Raw genomic sequence first — 15793 nt, forward strand, 5'->3', positions numbered from 1 at the left:
CGCCTTACCACTACCTATTTACCCCCGTACTCGGCAGCCGAGAAGGCAATAGTGAATATATATTGCTTATGTTGGTTGCATTATAACTTCCTGAGTTGCTCGGCCTGCTCGCAGTGTTCGCTCTTCCGTTTCACATCGGTCTTTCAGACGAACAAAATGGCTGATCAGGTACGTTTTCGGCACCGCGATTATAAATAAATATATTTTTAGGCGTATCGCGGCATTATTCTATGAAACTTGGTGTTTTCGTGATGATTAACGTTAAGGATAATTGTGTGCAAAAAGCGAGAGCACAATGGTAGAACCGGTTCGGGTGGTCAACGTTTGTTGGTGGAACACGTGGTTAAGTCGCCGCGTGTTCCAAGGAAACCAAGACTGTCTTTGTAGTGAATATATAATTCTCAGGATTTTATTTGTTGCAGAGCGAGCGTGCGTTTCAGAAGCAACCCACGATCTTTCTTAATCGAAAGAAAGGTCTGGGCCCGAAGCGCAGGAAGCCTATGAGATATAGCCGCAATGTCGGGCTCGGTTTCAAGACACCTCGCGAAGTAAGTGCAAAGTTTTTATCTCTCAGTAACTGACGAGCGAATTGATGCTACTAAATTGATCTATTCTTTTGTACAAAAGTATAATGATGAAAAAACGACGGTCTTCTGAAGTTATATTGAAGTACATAATATATTCTCACATGTTTTTGCTGATGGCTTCTATATAAATTTTTTATTAAGATATTTATAACATATATTCTATATTATTGTTTTAATATTTGCAGGCTCTAGAAGGAACATACATTGACAAGAAATGCCCATTTACTGGCAATGTATCGATTAGAGGGCGCATTCTCACTGGTGTTGTGCAAAAGATGAAAATGCAACGTACTATAGTTATACGCAGGGATTATCTGCATTACATTAGAAAATACAACCGGTTTGAGAAGCGTCATCGCAATATGAGTGTCCATCTCAGCCCTTGTTTCAGGTATAAACAATTTTTTATTATTCTAAAAATCTTTAAATATATATTTTACATTTAATTTTATGATGATATTTCACGATGGTCTACTGATAAATGTTTTGAAGAATTATTTTTTCTGAGTTATAAAATAACATTATTGAAAAAGAATTAGTGGTTAATTATTATTAATCTTTATGGATTATGTGTTATATTTCAGAGATGTAGAAATTGGCGATGTAGTTACTATTGGGGAATGCAGACCTTTGAGTAAGACAGTGAGATTTAATGTTCTAAAAGTTTCGAAAGGAACAAAATCTAAGAAAAGCTTCAAGAAGTTTTAAACATCTATCTTTCCAACAATGGTTTGTAATATTTATTATTTGTTTTATTATTTTGCACATATGTCACAATTAAACACAAATGATGATAAAAATTACGACGGTCTTCCGATAACATATTGACGAGTTATTATTTAAATTTTTATACTGATTATTTTTGTATTTAATTTTTTAAATACAAAAAAATTATATCATGCTATATCTAATTATACTGTATTAATTATTACAGGATTGATTTTGGGAGATTTCAAAAATAAGGTAAACATTTTACAACTAATGTACTTTACATAAACGAAATCTGACAAAATAAATAAAATTTCTATAAAAAATATATGTAATTTAAGTATTTTAATATTTCCATAATTCTAAAGCATAACACAGTTAAAGATAATTTTCTTTTCATATTTCACAGCATATATTTTTCATATATCACTTTTTTATTATATGTTTTAAGTATATTTCAGAAATGTACATTTTATACTTAAAGATTATTTCCATCAATGTCGCTATTAGATTACAAATCATATATATAAATAAATTACAACATTTTGAGTTTTTAAAAATATATTTTAATAATTTTTACCAAGTACGGAGTACAAAATGAATGTATGTGTGTTGTGTAACTGATACATATTCCATACAATTTAATGATTTGTAATATTAAAGTTATGTATATCCAATCGCAAAGATACAAGTCTTAACTTAAGTTATAAAAACACACATTTACTTAAATATTTTCTACATTAATTAATATTAATATTCATTAATAATATATAATAATTATAATTTCAGTAAAAAGTTCTGACTCGATACAAAAAACAGATTTTACATCTTAACGTATATGACACAAAAATAAGATAAGAAAGTACAATTTTAATAAGAGATTCTCTTTAAATCATTTATATCACAGGTAATTTCATATTTTTGGTAACATTTATTTAATTTAACTTTAAATATTATTAAACTTACAGGTGTGTAGAAAAAAAATTAAAGTGATAATATTCCAAACCAGACTGGATACATTGTAGGATATAAGAAAGTATCTCGGAGATTCGTATGCGCATGTACATGATAGTCCAATTAATCTATGAAAATGTGTGTCGAGCCATTCTTACGACAACGGCGTAAAAATAAAATCTTAAAGCTGGACGCGAATAGCAAGGTAAAACTACGGCGCAGGAGGAAAGACAGAGATTGAAGAAAGTAACACGGCGGTATCTATTTATAGCTGCGTAATTTGATTGGCCGCACAAATACGACGACACGCGTGTAATCCATGCTCGGCTAAGCAACGATCTCCATTAGCGTGCACGTATTTGCTCATTTCTCAGGTCAATCGTCGGCGCGATCAGGCTGGATACCCGCGCGCGAAGGAAAATTAGTTTCATGAATGGACGCGGAATTATTGTTGCACGCGTTCGCTTGGCTCGTCGTGTGACACGTATCTCCAACAAACGGAAAGAGCTTGCAGCCAAAAGCTAAATATGAAAATGCGTCTAACTCTTAAGAGGAAATCTCTACCTTGCGAATGATGTCGAGGTCGTCCGAGAAATTAACTTTTCTGCGTGCGAAAAAGAAAAGCGTGATTATACGAAGACTGTCCGATAATTAATAATTAAAATTGCATCGTGCATATTTCGGAAAATTTGACAGACGTTACGTAATGTTCGTTGTTTTACATTCGAACGCGTTAACGTCGCTCGACTATTTTAATCCCTAAACTCTTTATTCGTCGAATCGTGTTTCTTATTCGTGAGATCAATAGAGTGATTAGACGACCGATAAATCATTTCTATCGTGCGGCGATAATGACGTGATTAAATCGTTTCTCTGCTGCGCACAGTCGAATCTAGTAATGCGTAGTATTAAGGTCCTCGTTACGCGTATAAATAACATCCCTTTAGAACTGACGTGTTAACTGTTGGAGCGCGTAACGGCCGCGCAATAATTGAGCTCGTTAACCTGAGAGATTTTGATTTAACGAGCCGCGCGAGCTTGCACAGAATCCGACCGCGGGCTGGTCGCTTTTCACAAAAGCGTGATTTCTCCGTGAAGTCGATCGGAAGGAGATCCGATTCGCGAACAATGCTCGTAATAATTTCTCGTACGGTACTCTTTGCGAAAAAGACTCCCAGCTGGGTAATTGACTTGGACAAATTAGATAAAAGACGCCGGCCATGCTACGAATCGTGTCTTGTGAAATATTGGCGAGAAAAGGTATATCGGCGCGATTCCTGCCCGTCGGTTGATGAAAAATCCGGCCGTAGCTTTCGACGTTGAATGAGTCGAAGCACGTCGCGGCTTCTCAGCGCCGGCAAGGCGGACGCGACAGCGCAGGCAGCCACGGTGCAATCAATGGGCGCATATTGATCTCAACCTTTCGCCGGTGTCCGACACCCGCAGCGTGGCGAATCGCCACGAGCGGCGTGGCGCGTATCGCGCCGGGATCTTCTCCCGGAGGCTTGGTAAGAGCGCGTGCGACGATCTCGGCCCCGCGAGGCTTGGACGAGGCCCAGCCTCCGCCCCAGCTCCTGGCGGAGTTCCGCATGAGAACTCTTCCAACGTGCGCGCCGTCCGAGCGTCGAAAGACGCGAGCGGGTGTCCGCTTTCCTTCGGGCGCTTTTACCTGGAAACGATACGTAAAGCGCGATAAGATTGCGCCTCTACGACTCGATATTGACGGAAATTTGAGAACTCGATCTTTCGCTCGCGTCAACACGTTACTCGCCAGCGGCTATGTTGCTTTCCCGTCGCGAACCGAGAGATTTCTAGCCCGCGTAATAATTTATTAGGTGAGTCCGTGGGTAATTAGGTTGAAGAGGCAGGTGGCTGATTTATCGTGCACGAGTGACGCAATTGTAACGTCGCTGGGTTCTGTTTCTGTTTCAGCTACGCGAACTCTTTATTTAATCACGACGTGAAGATTTCAATCTGGCTCGCCAAGACCGTCACGATGCTCATTTTTATATGATTCTTTCTCTCGGGATAAATGAAGCTCCGAAGAACGTATTTACCGATACCTCGACCCTTGAATCAACTTACAGCGCGATTGCACGTGCTGAGAATTCTAAATCTCCGATCACTTGATCAATAACGCATTCGAATGCAGCATCCAAAAAAACTTTCAACTTGGAGTTGCAGAAAGTTTTGAAAAGGACTATCTCTTATTCGGAACAATATTGGCATTGTTAATTGATATTATTTTTAAATCGATCTGATATGCATTTTTAACGAGTGTTGCGCGAGGCAATCGGCTCGACGATATCGAGGCTCGTGGGCCATTGTCAAAAAGTAAGCAGGCAAGGCAAGTGCCGAGGCAGGCGGCCTCGAAATCGTAAATTACTCGTAGCGAAGACGGGCGACGCCAGTGGCGTTAGGTGACGGCCATGTTCGAACGCGGCGGAGGGTGGCGCGCTCCGACGGCGAGCGGCGACGCGACAGCCGCCAGGTGGCGGGTGGCGGTTCTGCGCCGGGTATTCGGATTGGCCGCTTCGAAAGTAGTGCCAGACATGTGTCTCGTTTCCCGCCTCCGGTGGCGGCTTGTGTTGTGTTGCGTGCGGCGGTAGCGGAGGACAGGCGGAGAAGGGAACGAGAGTCCGAGCCGGGGAGGGAGGAGAGAGCGAGAGAGGTGAGAGAAACGCGGCGAGGAGAGGAGAGGAGAGGACACCGCCACACAAGTCCGGCGAGTCGGCGAGCGTAGAGACACGTAGAGACGCGACGCGTAAAGGGCTTACGGACCGGAATCGAACCGCGGTGGTGCCGAAAGGTGTTTTCTCTCGCTCCCTGCGCGTCCTCCGTGCACGCCACCGGGGAAAACGCGCGACGCACACGCACACGCACGTCGAGCGGGCACGCTACGCACTGCAGCAGGAACGTTTCGAGTGGCATTCGCCGTCCGCGCACTGTCCGGTGACCAACCGTGTTGGTTTGGCTGTGTCCGTCCGTCATATTATATTCCCGGCCCCCCACGAGAGAGCGAGGAGAAGATCAAGAGGAAGAGAGCGAGAGCGAGAGCAAGGTTGCTGGGACGTGGAGTCGGTGTTGCGACGCAGAGGAGGCGGCGGAGGTGAGGAAGAGGAGGAAGAGACGAACGGCGATACGTGCGCGTACGGAGTGAAGCGAGAACGAACGGATCGCGGGGACCGATTGCCTGCCGGCCATGGAGAAGCGGATAGAACTTGAGAAGCGGGGAAAGAAGCCCGGCGACGTAAGTAAAACTTTTAGATTTTCTTTTCCTACGCTTGCTTCGCCCGCCTATACTTTCAATCTGCATCTCGCCGTCGCACTTTCCTCTCCTGTCCTCCTATCCCGCGCGCGCTCGCGTTCGCGCTCGCGTGTAAGTCTACGTGTGCTCTTCGACGTGCGGGGTCTCGAACGCTCTCCGCGTTTTCGCACGCGCCTCTTTATTACGCGGGCAACGGTGGACCAACGTGCGCGTTCACGGCGCACGTCGTGCGTCGCGGAATCTCGGCCGCGTGCCGTCGCGTCCCTCGTCGTCATCAGCCGTTTCGGGAATCTCGTGGAACCTGCGGACGCGGGGTACGAGTGGGTTAAATCGTGGCGTTCTTCGTCGTCCCCGCGAAAGATAGGAAGAGAAGGGAGGGGAGGACGAAGGACGGAATCGTCGCCGTGTTGCCTCGACGCTCCAGAGGCGACGTAACGAGCCCGCACTCGGTAATGTGGCACGCCGCTTCGGCTACACTTCCGTCTGTCCGTTCTTCTCTTTCGCGCGTCCTTTCTCGTCCGAGCGGAATTTCGTTGCCGACCGCGTGGTCGACCTCGTCGCCGGGGGACGGCATATGCACGCACCGACGATGTATGGCCGCGAACGAGCAACGGGCATGGCGCTTCAACGAGGAAACTTATCGCTCCCTCTCTCTTTTTCTCTTCCGCGCGCCTCCGCTCTCTCTGCCTTTCGCCAGCGATAAATTAATTAAAAAAATGAAGGGAAAAACGTGGCGCGGTTTCCGACGCTTTCCGTCTCGCGGACTACTCCATTTCCTTCCGTCCTTCCCACTCGATTAGCCTGCGCGACTACGCTTCATTTCGCTTTGTTGCTGTCGGCGGCGTGTCGGCCAGCGCGATCGCCGCCTCCCCGCCCGCGGAAGTGATCCCGCGGCGTCGATCGGTGTCGCGGCCGAAATAAAATGGTACTTCGCTTCTTGTTCAACGCTCGCTCGCTCGCTCGAGCTCTCTCTTATCGTCCTGACACCGGAGACATTTCGCCTTCGCGTTTCGTTACGTTGCCGCGCGCGCGCGCGCGGACACATATACGACACGGACACGCACGCACGCGGAACCTCGAGGAGTTACCATTTTTCCGGTGGCGTGGAAAGCGGGAAGAAAGGCACGCGCGTCTCTCTCTTTCTCTCTCTGGCGGCGCGACACCGGCCGCTTCTCCGTGCGCGCTGCGTGATTAATGGTGGATTCTCGTCGTCGTCGGCCGACTTTACCCGCGGACACGATTGATCGAGAGGCCGACTCTCCACCTCCTTCCGGATGATAGCGCTGGCTCTAATATAAATGAAGATGGATTCGTTTCCCTCGGCCACGACGTCGTTCTCGCGAGCGCGCTAATGAGCCCGCGGTGTCCCGTATCGCGCAATTTAACTTCTCGCGATAAACCGTATCGGCGTCGTCAAACCACGCGGCGTATACATGTATCGGGTGCAGTTTTCATTTAAGATTGCCGTGTGCACGAGACGCGCGTAATCGCTGCTGGAATTATCCCTTCAGCGTCGTTTGTCGACCCCTTAACGTATTCGGCGCACATATGCGAACGGGCTATCACCCGAACGCGAGATTGATTCGAGCCTAATTGCCCGCTCCGTGACCATGAGCCTGAATTAACAAGCGTCTCTTAATTATTTTTTTTTAATTTTATTATCTTTCTTTTTTTTTTTTTTTTTTTTAAATTTTTTATGCTGACCTTCCGCGAGGAAAATTAGCGGCGAAACTCACATAAATTGTAAAATTTATATATTCGAATAAATATCAATCTGAGAATGCTCGAGGAATGAATCACTTTGCGCCATTGTGTGAAAAACCGCGCCGTCCGTTCCCAGTTTAATTTGTACCGCTTGTTCTTGCTCGGAAATCAATCTGCTGAGATCGGCACACCGAATTACGTAATCCAGTTGGACGGCGCGTATGTAATGCCCGGTGGTTGAAATGCGCGAAACGTAAATCGTGACGCCGCGGAGATAAGTTAATTAGATCAAGTCGGTCCGCGGGATAGATGTATATTTTTAGAACGAATTTGTGAAATTAAATCAATTCATTTGAATGTCCACCAACCGTTCGTGTACACGAGTGTTAACGGTGGCTGAATGTAATTGAGAGACAGGGCGCCGATGCCGTGCCATAAATGTGATTAGAGTTAATCAGCGAAATACTTGGATAATGGATTTTCCACGGATTTCACCGCGGGCTCGTCAAATTCTCCATTGACGGTTACGATCGTGTCCATTAATTAAACGCCGTTGTACAAAGAACCGAATAATAATCGTCCCCGGTCGAATTTTGTGACGAATATCCCGGCACCATTAAATGGCAATTAACAGAAATGACTTATGAAATTTCGGTATAATTTTCACGCGATTAGAGTTACAAGTCGGTGTGTCGAAACTTCGCTCCAAAGAGTCGAACTTGAAGCATTATATTCGTCCTATCGTTTCCTTCTGCCAATTAAATCTGTAATGTAGAAGAAAAAAAAAATTAAATGGATATTTTAAATTATTTTAAAATTGTAAACTTAGAACTTTGTATATTTTTTCTTTGTCGTTTATGTAATTTTAACAGGCGTGAAACTTTTACAAAACTTTTTTTTTTTTTTGAGACCCGATCTTGGTTATGATAAAACAAGGGCATGACAGTGCAGAGTGATAATAATCGTTCCCAGGGATCTCTGCAATTTGCGACATCGATCGGCATAAAAAGGCCGCACGAGGTGTTGCGCCTTTCTCGCGTAGCGAGCGTCAAAACTTACATTTTGGCCAGAATCTTGTAACGATATATTGAACCTTACTAACAGTATTCCGTGCATTTGGTCAGTCTGAAAATATTGGCTTGAACCGTCGCTCTTTCACGACTCTATACCTATTGACATTTTGTCGTCGATACGTGTTAAAGTGTATATGACACTTGCTGGCGCGATGACGATCGTGATGACGCATTTAACGGAGAAAGTCCTCGATTTGAGAAAGATGTCTCGTGACTTACGTCAGAAATTAAATCAAAATTATTAAACGAAAGTCTAATTTTGTCTGAAAGGGCAGGCAGCGCGTAACTATCGGCCCATGTACCCAATGCAGGCTCCCGTATTTTCTCGCGACGCGTAGCGTTATCACAGATGATAGAGAGAGATTGTTACGTGATACGCGTGTGGCGTTAACGCAACATATGTTTACCCGATTAATGTATTTTTTAGCATCGAGGCGTCGCCACCGGCCGCCGCCGAGTGAAAAAGCGTGCTGCGCGCGCGTCCAGCAGCGATCGTGTTATGTAAATGCAACTAAAGACGCGCGTGTGCGAGACCGCCGCCATGAACGAAGCGCGTGCACGCGGTAACCTGGACGTCGCCATTACAACCGTACGACGCGGCACCGGGACGCCTCTCCACCGCGCGTCGCGACGTCGACTCGTCGTCGCTCCTCATATCCACGCGCGCGCCGCGCCGCGCCGCGCGCGTGGGCACGAAACTTTGCGGTGCGCGCCGGATCGCGTTCCCGTGACGCGTCGCCAATCGCAACCATCTTGGACGAGTCCACTGTCCGCCGGCTGATCCTCCGCCGCCGAACAACATGCGCGCGCGCGCGGCCACGGCGCGGACAAAAAACGTTTTTTTCCCACCGCGGTGGACGCGACGCGACGCGACGTAACGTAACATCACGTCACGTCGCGTCGCCGGACCGAATCGAGCTGCTTTGCTCGGCCGATGTCAGCCGGTGTCGCCCGACTTTCTCAGGTGCATCATCGCGCGCGATCGCGTCTCTCTGTGCACGCGTAGGCGTTCACAAACCCCGTAGGTAGGGTGTGGCGCACGGGCAGGTTCAGACTTGTCGCATCACGTTTAGATAGAATTTCTCTTCTCGCACTTACCTCGAAACGATGTGAAAACGTGCGCTGGAAATTACGAATCGGAAACAATTATTTGGCCATTTAACGATGAATGACTTAAACTGACCGATCGATTGTTCCGCTTGTAATTCGCAGTCTTAAATACGCGGTTTCCTACGAAGTTAAGAGCGCATACATATTAATGGTTCGAGACGTAAATTTATGTATATTCGAAGGATATTCCGATAAGTCATCTAAATTCATGCGTTGCGATGTTAATAACTCTATGCGTAGGCGGTGTAAATTTTGTATCAAGACGAGTCGCAGGTGCTTCTATATTAAATAAGAAAACTGGGTCAAATATCCTTATCGTTATGCCTTATTTGTTCTTAAATGAGTCGAATCGGCCGACAAGTTTATGCCCCGGTTATAATCGTAGGCAGCTTTTAGCGTATTTACAATTCTGAAACTTGGTCCGCTCCGCGTTAGACCCATTTTTAATGCATCTTGAGCGCAACAGCACCGTGTTACCCGGACGCTCTTATGAGAGCGACAAGTTTTGAAATTGAGACTTCGATCCTTACGACGCGGTCACAGGATGCCCTACATTCAAATCCACCGTCACGTCATGCGGATTTAGAAATAAACCCAGAAGAACGGTATCTCGCGCCGTTCGTGGGTGCGAGACGAAAATACAATTCTCCAGCGATAATAATAAAACTCGTGTAGAGTTGCGTAACCGCGAGATTACAAGCCGGATTTGTGTTACGGGGTAATTTCGGGGTAGCTTCAAAACTTTGTCGGACAACCTGATCTCCACGACTTAACGTATGCGTCTTCTCGGCTTCCTTGATCCGCGATTGTCATTGATCCGCTCTTATGACACCTCGTGACGTTACCACCGCGGTTGGATGCCACATCGAGATAACGTGTAACTGACTTGATCGTGTAAAGCACATGCATAAAATATTAGATAATTTCGCTTTTTTTTTTTTTTTTTTTTTTGCGATCGGCCGTTTACTGCACGGTAGAAACGAATACGTCCGGCGGAGATGTTGTACCTTGCCTCATTACATCACGCGTGCGATAACGTTATGTGAAAGCATCGATACTTCCGGTACCAAAGCATCCGGTATCGATGATGACCACCCTTCGCTCCTTTCCTCCTCTTGTTGGATCTAACCCCACCTCTCGTACTCGTCGCGTGCCGCAGTCCGTGCTTGTCGCTCGCCGGCTTTTCCGACGCCGCTAAACAAGACGCGGCATGCACTCCGTTTACCGTCACGCCGCTTCACCTCGCGCCCTCCACCGCCCTTTCCCCCTGTCCATCTCCCTCGCCCTTCCCGACTCTGCCCGCGCCTTCTCTGTCCTCCCATCCGGTCCCGCTCTCTCACCCTCTGGCCTTTCTCTTTCTCCGATCAATAAAATAGCCCATCTCCCGCGAAAGCTTATCGCTCGTTTGAATTTTAGCGGAGGACGACTTTTTCGACCGCGACCGCGACCGCGACAGCGACCGCTCGTCACCCGCGAGCCGTCTTCTTCGTAAACGGAAAATGCGTCCCAGATTTTCACGGCCGCGCGAACCTGATTACAATCTCAATTTGAACTCAATTTCTTGAGTCAATCTACCCTCGCTTTGCAATTATTTTTAGGATATATCGACGTCCTCGCATGATTACGATTAATTTCATATTTTAATTACATTAAAAAAAATTATATCTTGGTATTTTTTCTCTTTGGAATTGATATTAATTAAGAAATTGCGTAATGCAATAAAGTTTTCTGAATTTGATGTATAATAATGATCATTTATGTAATTGTTACAGATCAAAGAACTTGTTCTTGATAATTGCCGGAGTACGCAAATTGTGGGCTTGACAAATGAATTCAGTGCTCTGGAATCATTAAGTCTTATCAATGTGGGTCTTACCAGTCTAAAAGGCTTCCCAAAGTTACCCAGTCTTAAGAAGGTATATATATTTATCTGCTTATCGCAAAGTAGCTAATCATGATTTAGTAAAATAATGTTAACAATTGTCTTTGTATTGTGCAGTTGGAGTTGAGTGACAATCGAATTTCGGGTGGGTTAAACCTGCTTGATTCGAGTCCCAAGTTGACTCATCTTAATCTGAGTGGAAACAAGATCAAAGATCTCGACGCACTACAACCATTGGTAAGTTTTTACGCTTGTCACAGTAAGCTGGAATCTATTTGTTGCCAAGTAAAATCAGTAATACGAAGCCCCTGTCCGTATTTCAGAAGGAGTTTAAAAACTTAAAGAGCCTGGATCTATTCAATAACGCAGTGACAAATTTGGATAATTATAGGGAAAAAGTCTTCAATCTTATTCCCAGTCTGCGATATCTGGACGGGTATGAAATTGCATTATTACGTTTTCTTTATTACTTTATACATTTGTATTTTGTCAAATAGCTGATTTATATTTTGTCTGTGAATTTAGATATGATGCTGAGGATCGCGAAGTTGACGATAGCGAAGGGGAGGATGACGAAGTCAATGGAAATGAAGATGGTGAAGGAGTTGGCAATGAAGATGACAGTGAAGAAGGTAGGTTAAGAGTTTAATTAATAATTTTACATTAAATTTAATTAAGTTGGAATTTATAAATATATATATTGAAATATAGTTTCAGATGAAGAAGACGAGGAGTTTTTAGACGATGACCCAGGATTAGATATTGTTTACAAGGATAAGATTGTAAGTTAATTGCTCATTTTTATACAAGCGATAATTTTATATGGGAACGTACTTGATAAAATATTTAAGATTAAGACAAAAGCTATAATTTATTTACATACCAGTAGGTGATTTTTAGTTGCATGTAATGAAAAATGTTAAATAATATATATATATTGGGGATACAGGACACTGATGAGGAAGATTATATGGGAGAAGAGGAGGAGGAAGATGACGACGAGGACAATGAAGATGACGAGCAGGAGGAAGAAGAAGGTATGATTCTTAAAAATAAAAATTTAATCCAGCATAAGTTGATACAAATATAGAAAAAAAATTTTATATTTTATTTCATTAAAATATACAACACTATTCGTTTATATATCGCTCGTCCATATAAGCCATTTTTTTTTTTTAATCTTTGTACAATCTAATTTATTACATTCTGTATAGAAGAATCTCCTGTTCGAGGAAAGAAGAGAAAAATTGACGATGCGGGAGAGAATTTGAACGCTTAAAATGGAGAGGGCTGTCTCTGGTATTGTTGAATGAGTGTAAAATTCGTATAAATAATAAAAATAATTGCGATGCCGAGTGAACAGCTGGGAATCAAACTAATCGACCGACCAATGACAGACTACAGTTAGTGATATGAATTTATCAGTAAATCATTGACTGTGAGGATTGTCTGTGTAACAGCAAAAGATTTATCGTATCGTACAGTAGAAGCGAAATGTGAATGGAAAGCATGAAGAAAACTGGGAAGAAAACGGATAATGATGGCATAAAAATAGGACTGCATTCCAGCTGGACACAGCACAGTTTTAGTTATACTAACGATATTTTATATAGAGTATATAGAGTTAGAATATTAGTGTGGTGTTGTATAGAGTGGAGGGAAGATTGAAGAGAGAAAGCGTGAGAGAAAGGGAAAAGAAGAGGGCGAGAGTGAGATTATGAGAGAGCGACGAAAGAACGCGCGTGTGTGTATGTGCGTGCGAAAGAGACGGAAATAGATTGAGGGAAGATAGCGAAGTTTTACACTTGAAGGAGCATCTTGTCTGTTAGCTCCAGTCGGCCAAAGGCTGGTCACGCTGGAATGCGGTCATCGTTAATCAGTAATAAGGTTACATAAGTTACATTTTAAATACATTATTATTGTACCATGAATAAGTATAGAGTAAACGAGGAACAACTTTTGTACAGGTTTACACCATACATCGAGGTGCATTATATGCCTCTGTGATTTTTGGGACAGAAAATAAAGAGAGAAATATATGTTACTCGTATACGTGTGAGCGTATATATCCGGTGAGGGTGGGATGAGAAGTAAAAGTACGTAAAAACAAAATAAAAAAGAAATTCGAGGCGGTCGCTATGTTCGTTAGCTAGTTGTGCGCGTTCTTTGCAAGAACGTTCTTTCCTACGGAAGTAGTATCCGATGATATCAACGAGAGACGGATAGCGAATAGAAAATATCGTAATATTAATATTATTGTTTTCAATCGCGTGATTCCGACAGAGAAGCGAGAGTTAGACCGTTTTTATCCAGGTACGTGGAATACATGAAAATTCTCCGATATATCTCGATTGACGTGTCGAGCGTTGCACATAAACGCGGACTCGGTGTTATCTTAACTTAGACTTTTTTCTAGTAAATTTTAAGTTCCAGATATTCTATGTACAATTGCGATCGGCTGCCCGACGCATGGCTGTTAGGATTATTGTTATTAACTCTCGGGCATTGCGTAAATGTTGTGCTCTAATGTAACGTAAAAGATTCAATTTCATTATGACGATTTATAATCTTCTCTCACTTTTGAAGATAATTGTACAGCTATATAATTTCTTTTTTTTTTTTCTTTTTATATATATTATATGTATATCTATCTAAGGCATCACAGATTTATCGTACTTTCTTTTATTTCTACATTCTATAATCATGCGACTAATAATACTTTAATTTTTACTTTGCTTATTTTAAATATCAAGAAATCTTTGAGTTAAAGATATTTTTGTCTCGTCTTGGCAAAAATTTTAAATAAAGATTCAACATTACTTAACTCACTAAATATCTAATAATGAAAATTGAAGAGCTTGTGACAAATAATAAATTTTTATTAAGACATAAAGTAAAATATAATAATATAATTATTATTTTTAAAGAAAAGAAGATACGATAATTCTAGAACACATCTCGTGTATGCCAAAGTATATAACAGTAAATTATGTTATTTGATCATGTGATTTCCAACGTAACAGTATGTAACTGCATGTAGGCCTCAGTCTTTGGAACGAATTACTAAGGAAACAAAAGTTAACATCGTGTGCGTCAAACGATTAACCTTTAATTTCTGTCTCTGAAGTTACCATTGCGCTGATACATTTCGTGATGAATATTGAAGTGCGAAGTTGAAAGGGGTAATGGAGATTCATCGATATATTATGATTAATATTAAATTACGAGTATGATTTTAAGAAACAAAATATTTACACTTGCGCTTTCGCACTTTTGAATTGTACTAAAGTCAGAAACGCAAAATTAGATTAGGGCAAGGACAAAGAAAACATGTGAAAAAGAGATACATTTAAGGAGACAGGCGCAAGATAAAGGAACTCGCAGGATGGATCAGCTATGTAGTTAATGGTGAGACTGCGTTAAGTAGACTGGGACAGGGATAACCAATTAACTACGTAATCGTGTGAGAATGGATGTGGGATACAGTGGCGAGTGAGAGTGCGAAGAGAGAAAAAAAAAGAGAGGATTGGTTTTATAAGAAAAAAAAAAAAAAAAGAAGAAAATAATAATTATGCGGTAGTATCGAGAGGACCTGGCGCCTCCTTGTCGCCAGTTTGGTTATGGCCTTATCCAATTTTTCCAAGACTAAAAGCAAATTTATATTAGGTACAATGAGTATATGTGAACATGTACAGGTCCAAATCTGTAAATTTCCAATCTGCAATTTGTAATTGCGGCTCGCGCGGAAGCGTTGATTAAGCGTTAAATTATAAATATAATTAAGAATTTAAATTATAAATAATTAAAGAGACACATTCCGCGCGCCCCGCGACACATCCCGCGTGTAAAAACATACACGTAACATTCATGGCATACTCCGACATACATACATACATACATACATATATACATACATACATACATACATACATACATAATGTACCCTGAAAAGCAGATATGGCATTTGTTACAACGAGCGGCGACGGCGGCTAGCGTACGTGACTTCCTCTACCGGCCGCCGTGGAGGGGGGGGAGTAGTAGTAGAGCGCGTTCCTTTCCCCTCAGTCCTCGGTGACCGTTGTTCCGCTACACATCTCCGCGTGTGCTTCGTATGAGATTCGACGTACACTACGCCAAGATCACGTACGCTAACCGTCCTCGTAGCACCACGAACGCCATTCCTGATGGTGAGTGTACACTTATACCTGCAGTACACAACACACTTTTGTCAATTGCGATTTTGGATAGACCATTTAAGTAAGGGGGAAAAAAATCTTGTCTATCATCCTCTATTACCAGATATATTACATCTGTGAATTGTCTGTTCCGTTGTTAAAATTAATTTCCATCATAACGTTTGTTTCTTTCGGGCAATCCTCATCACACAAAATAAGAAAAGATAATTTATTAATAAAACCATTTACAAATCAACGATGGTGTATCCGATATGTATTGACAAGTGAACCTAATTTTTGCACTTGTTTTTTCTTGTTTTTCTTTTTTATTG

General features: G+C 42.9%; 2 protein-coding genes across 3 annotated transcripts; both read left to right on the top strand.

The window, feature by feature from the left end:
• The first annotated feature begins 12 nt into the window (after window positions 1-12).
• Window positions 13-1623, top strand: Rps11 (ribosomal protein S11). Its single transcript, XM_070665060.1, has 5 exons — window positions 13-168; window positions 423-548; window positions 773-978; window positions 1172-1316; window positions 1522-1623. The coding sequence occupies exons 1-4, from the start codon at window positions 157-159 to the stop codon at window positions 1293-1295; spliced, it is 468 nt and encodes a 155-aa protein (XP_070521161.1). The 5' UTR covers window positions 13-156; the 3' UTR covers window positions 1296-1316; window positions 1522-1623.
• Window positions 1624-4932: 3309 nt separating this feature from the next.
• Mapmodulin (acidic leucine-rich nuclear phosphoprotein 32 mapmodulin) lies at window positions 4933-14855 on the top strand. 2 transcript variants are annotated; one of them, XM_070665062.1, is made up of 8 exons: window positions 4933-5499; window positions 11177-11320; window positions 11404-11523; window positions 11610-11722; window positions 11812-11918; window positions 11998-12068; window positions 12236-12323; window positions 12504-14855. In XM_070665062.1, the coding sequence occupies exons 1-8, from the start codon at window positions 5452-5454 to the stop codon at window positions 12563-12565; spliced, it is 753 nt and encodes a 250-aa protein (XP_070521163.1). In that variant the 5' UTR covers window positions 4933-5451; the 3' UTR covers window positions 12566-14855. The 2 variants fall into 2 exon arrangements, with proteins under 2 accessions (XP_070521163.1, XP_070521162.1); XM_070665061.1 differs by having other exon boundaries at window positions 4937-5499; window positions 12501-14855.
• The last annotated feature ends 938 nt before the right edge of the window (window positions 14856-15793 follow it).

The sequence above is a fragment of the Cardiocondyla obscurior genome, linkage group LG13, assembly GCF_019399895.1.
Source record: "Cardiocondyla obscurior isolate alpha-2009 linkage group LG13, Cobs3.1, whole genome shotgun sequence".
Taxonomy (NCBI): Eukaryota; Metazoa; Arthropoda; class Insecta; order Hymenoptera; family Formicidae; genus Cardiocondyla; species Cardiocondyla obscurior.

What these genes read in the sequence shown, in the direction of transcription:
- Rps11 (XM_070665060.1), top strand. An exon ending in GTTTCAAGACACCTCGCGAA is followed by an intron (nt 549 to 772) that starts GTAAGTGCAAAG and finishes TAATATTTGCAG; the next exon opens with GCTCTAGAAGGAACATACAT. An exon ending in CATCTCAGCCCTTGTTTCAG is followed by an intron (nt 979 to 1,171) that starts GTATAAACAATT and finishes GTTATATTTCAG; the next exon opens with AGATGTAGAAATTGGCGATG.
- Mapmodulin (XM_070665061.1), top strand. Translation starts at nt 5,452, where the DNA reads ATGGAGAAGCGGATAGAACTTGAGAAGCGGGGAAAGAAGCCCGGCGAC. An exon ending in GGGGAAAGAAGCCCGGCGAC is followed by an intron (nt 5,500 to 11,176) that starts GTAAGTAAAACT and finishes TAATTGTTACAG; the next exon opens with ATCAAAGAACTTGTTCTTGA. An exon ending in TTGTTTACAAGGATAAGATT is followed by an intron (nt 12,069 to 12,235) that starts GTAAGTTAATTG and finishes TTGGGGATACAG; the next exon opens with GACACTGATGAGGAAGATTA.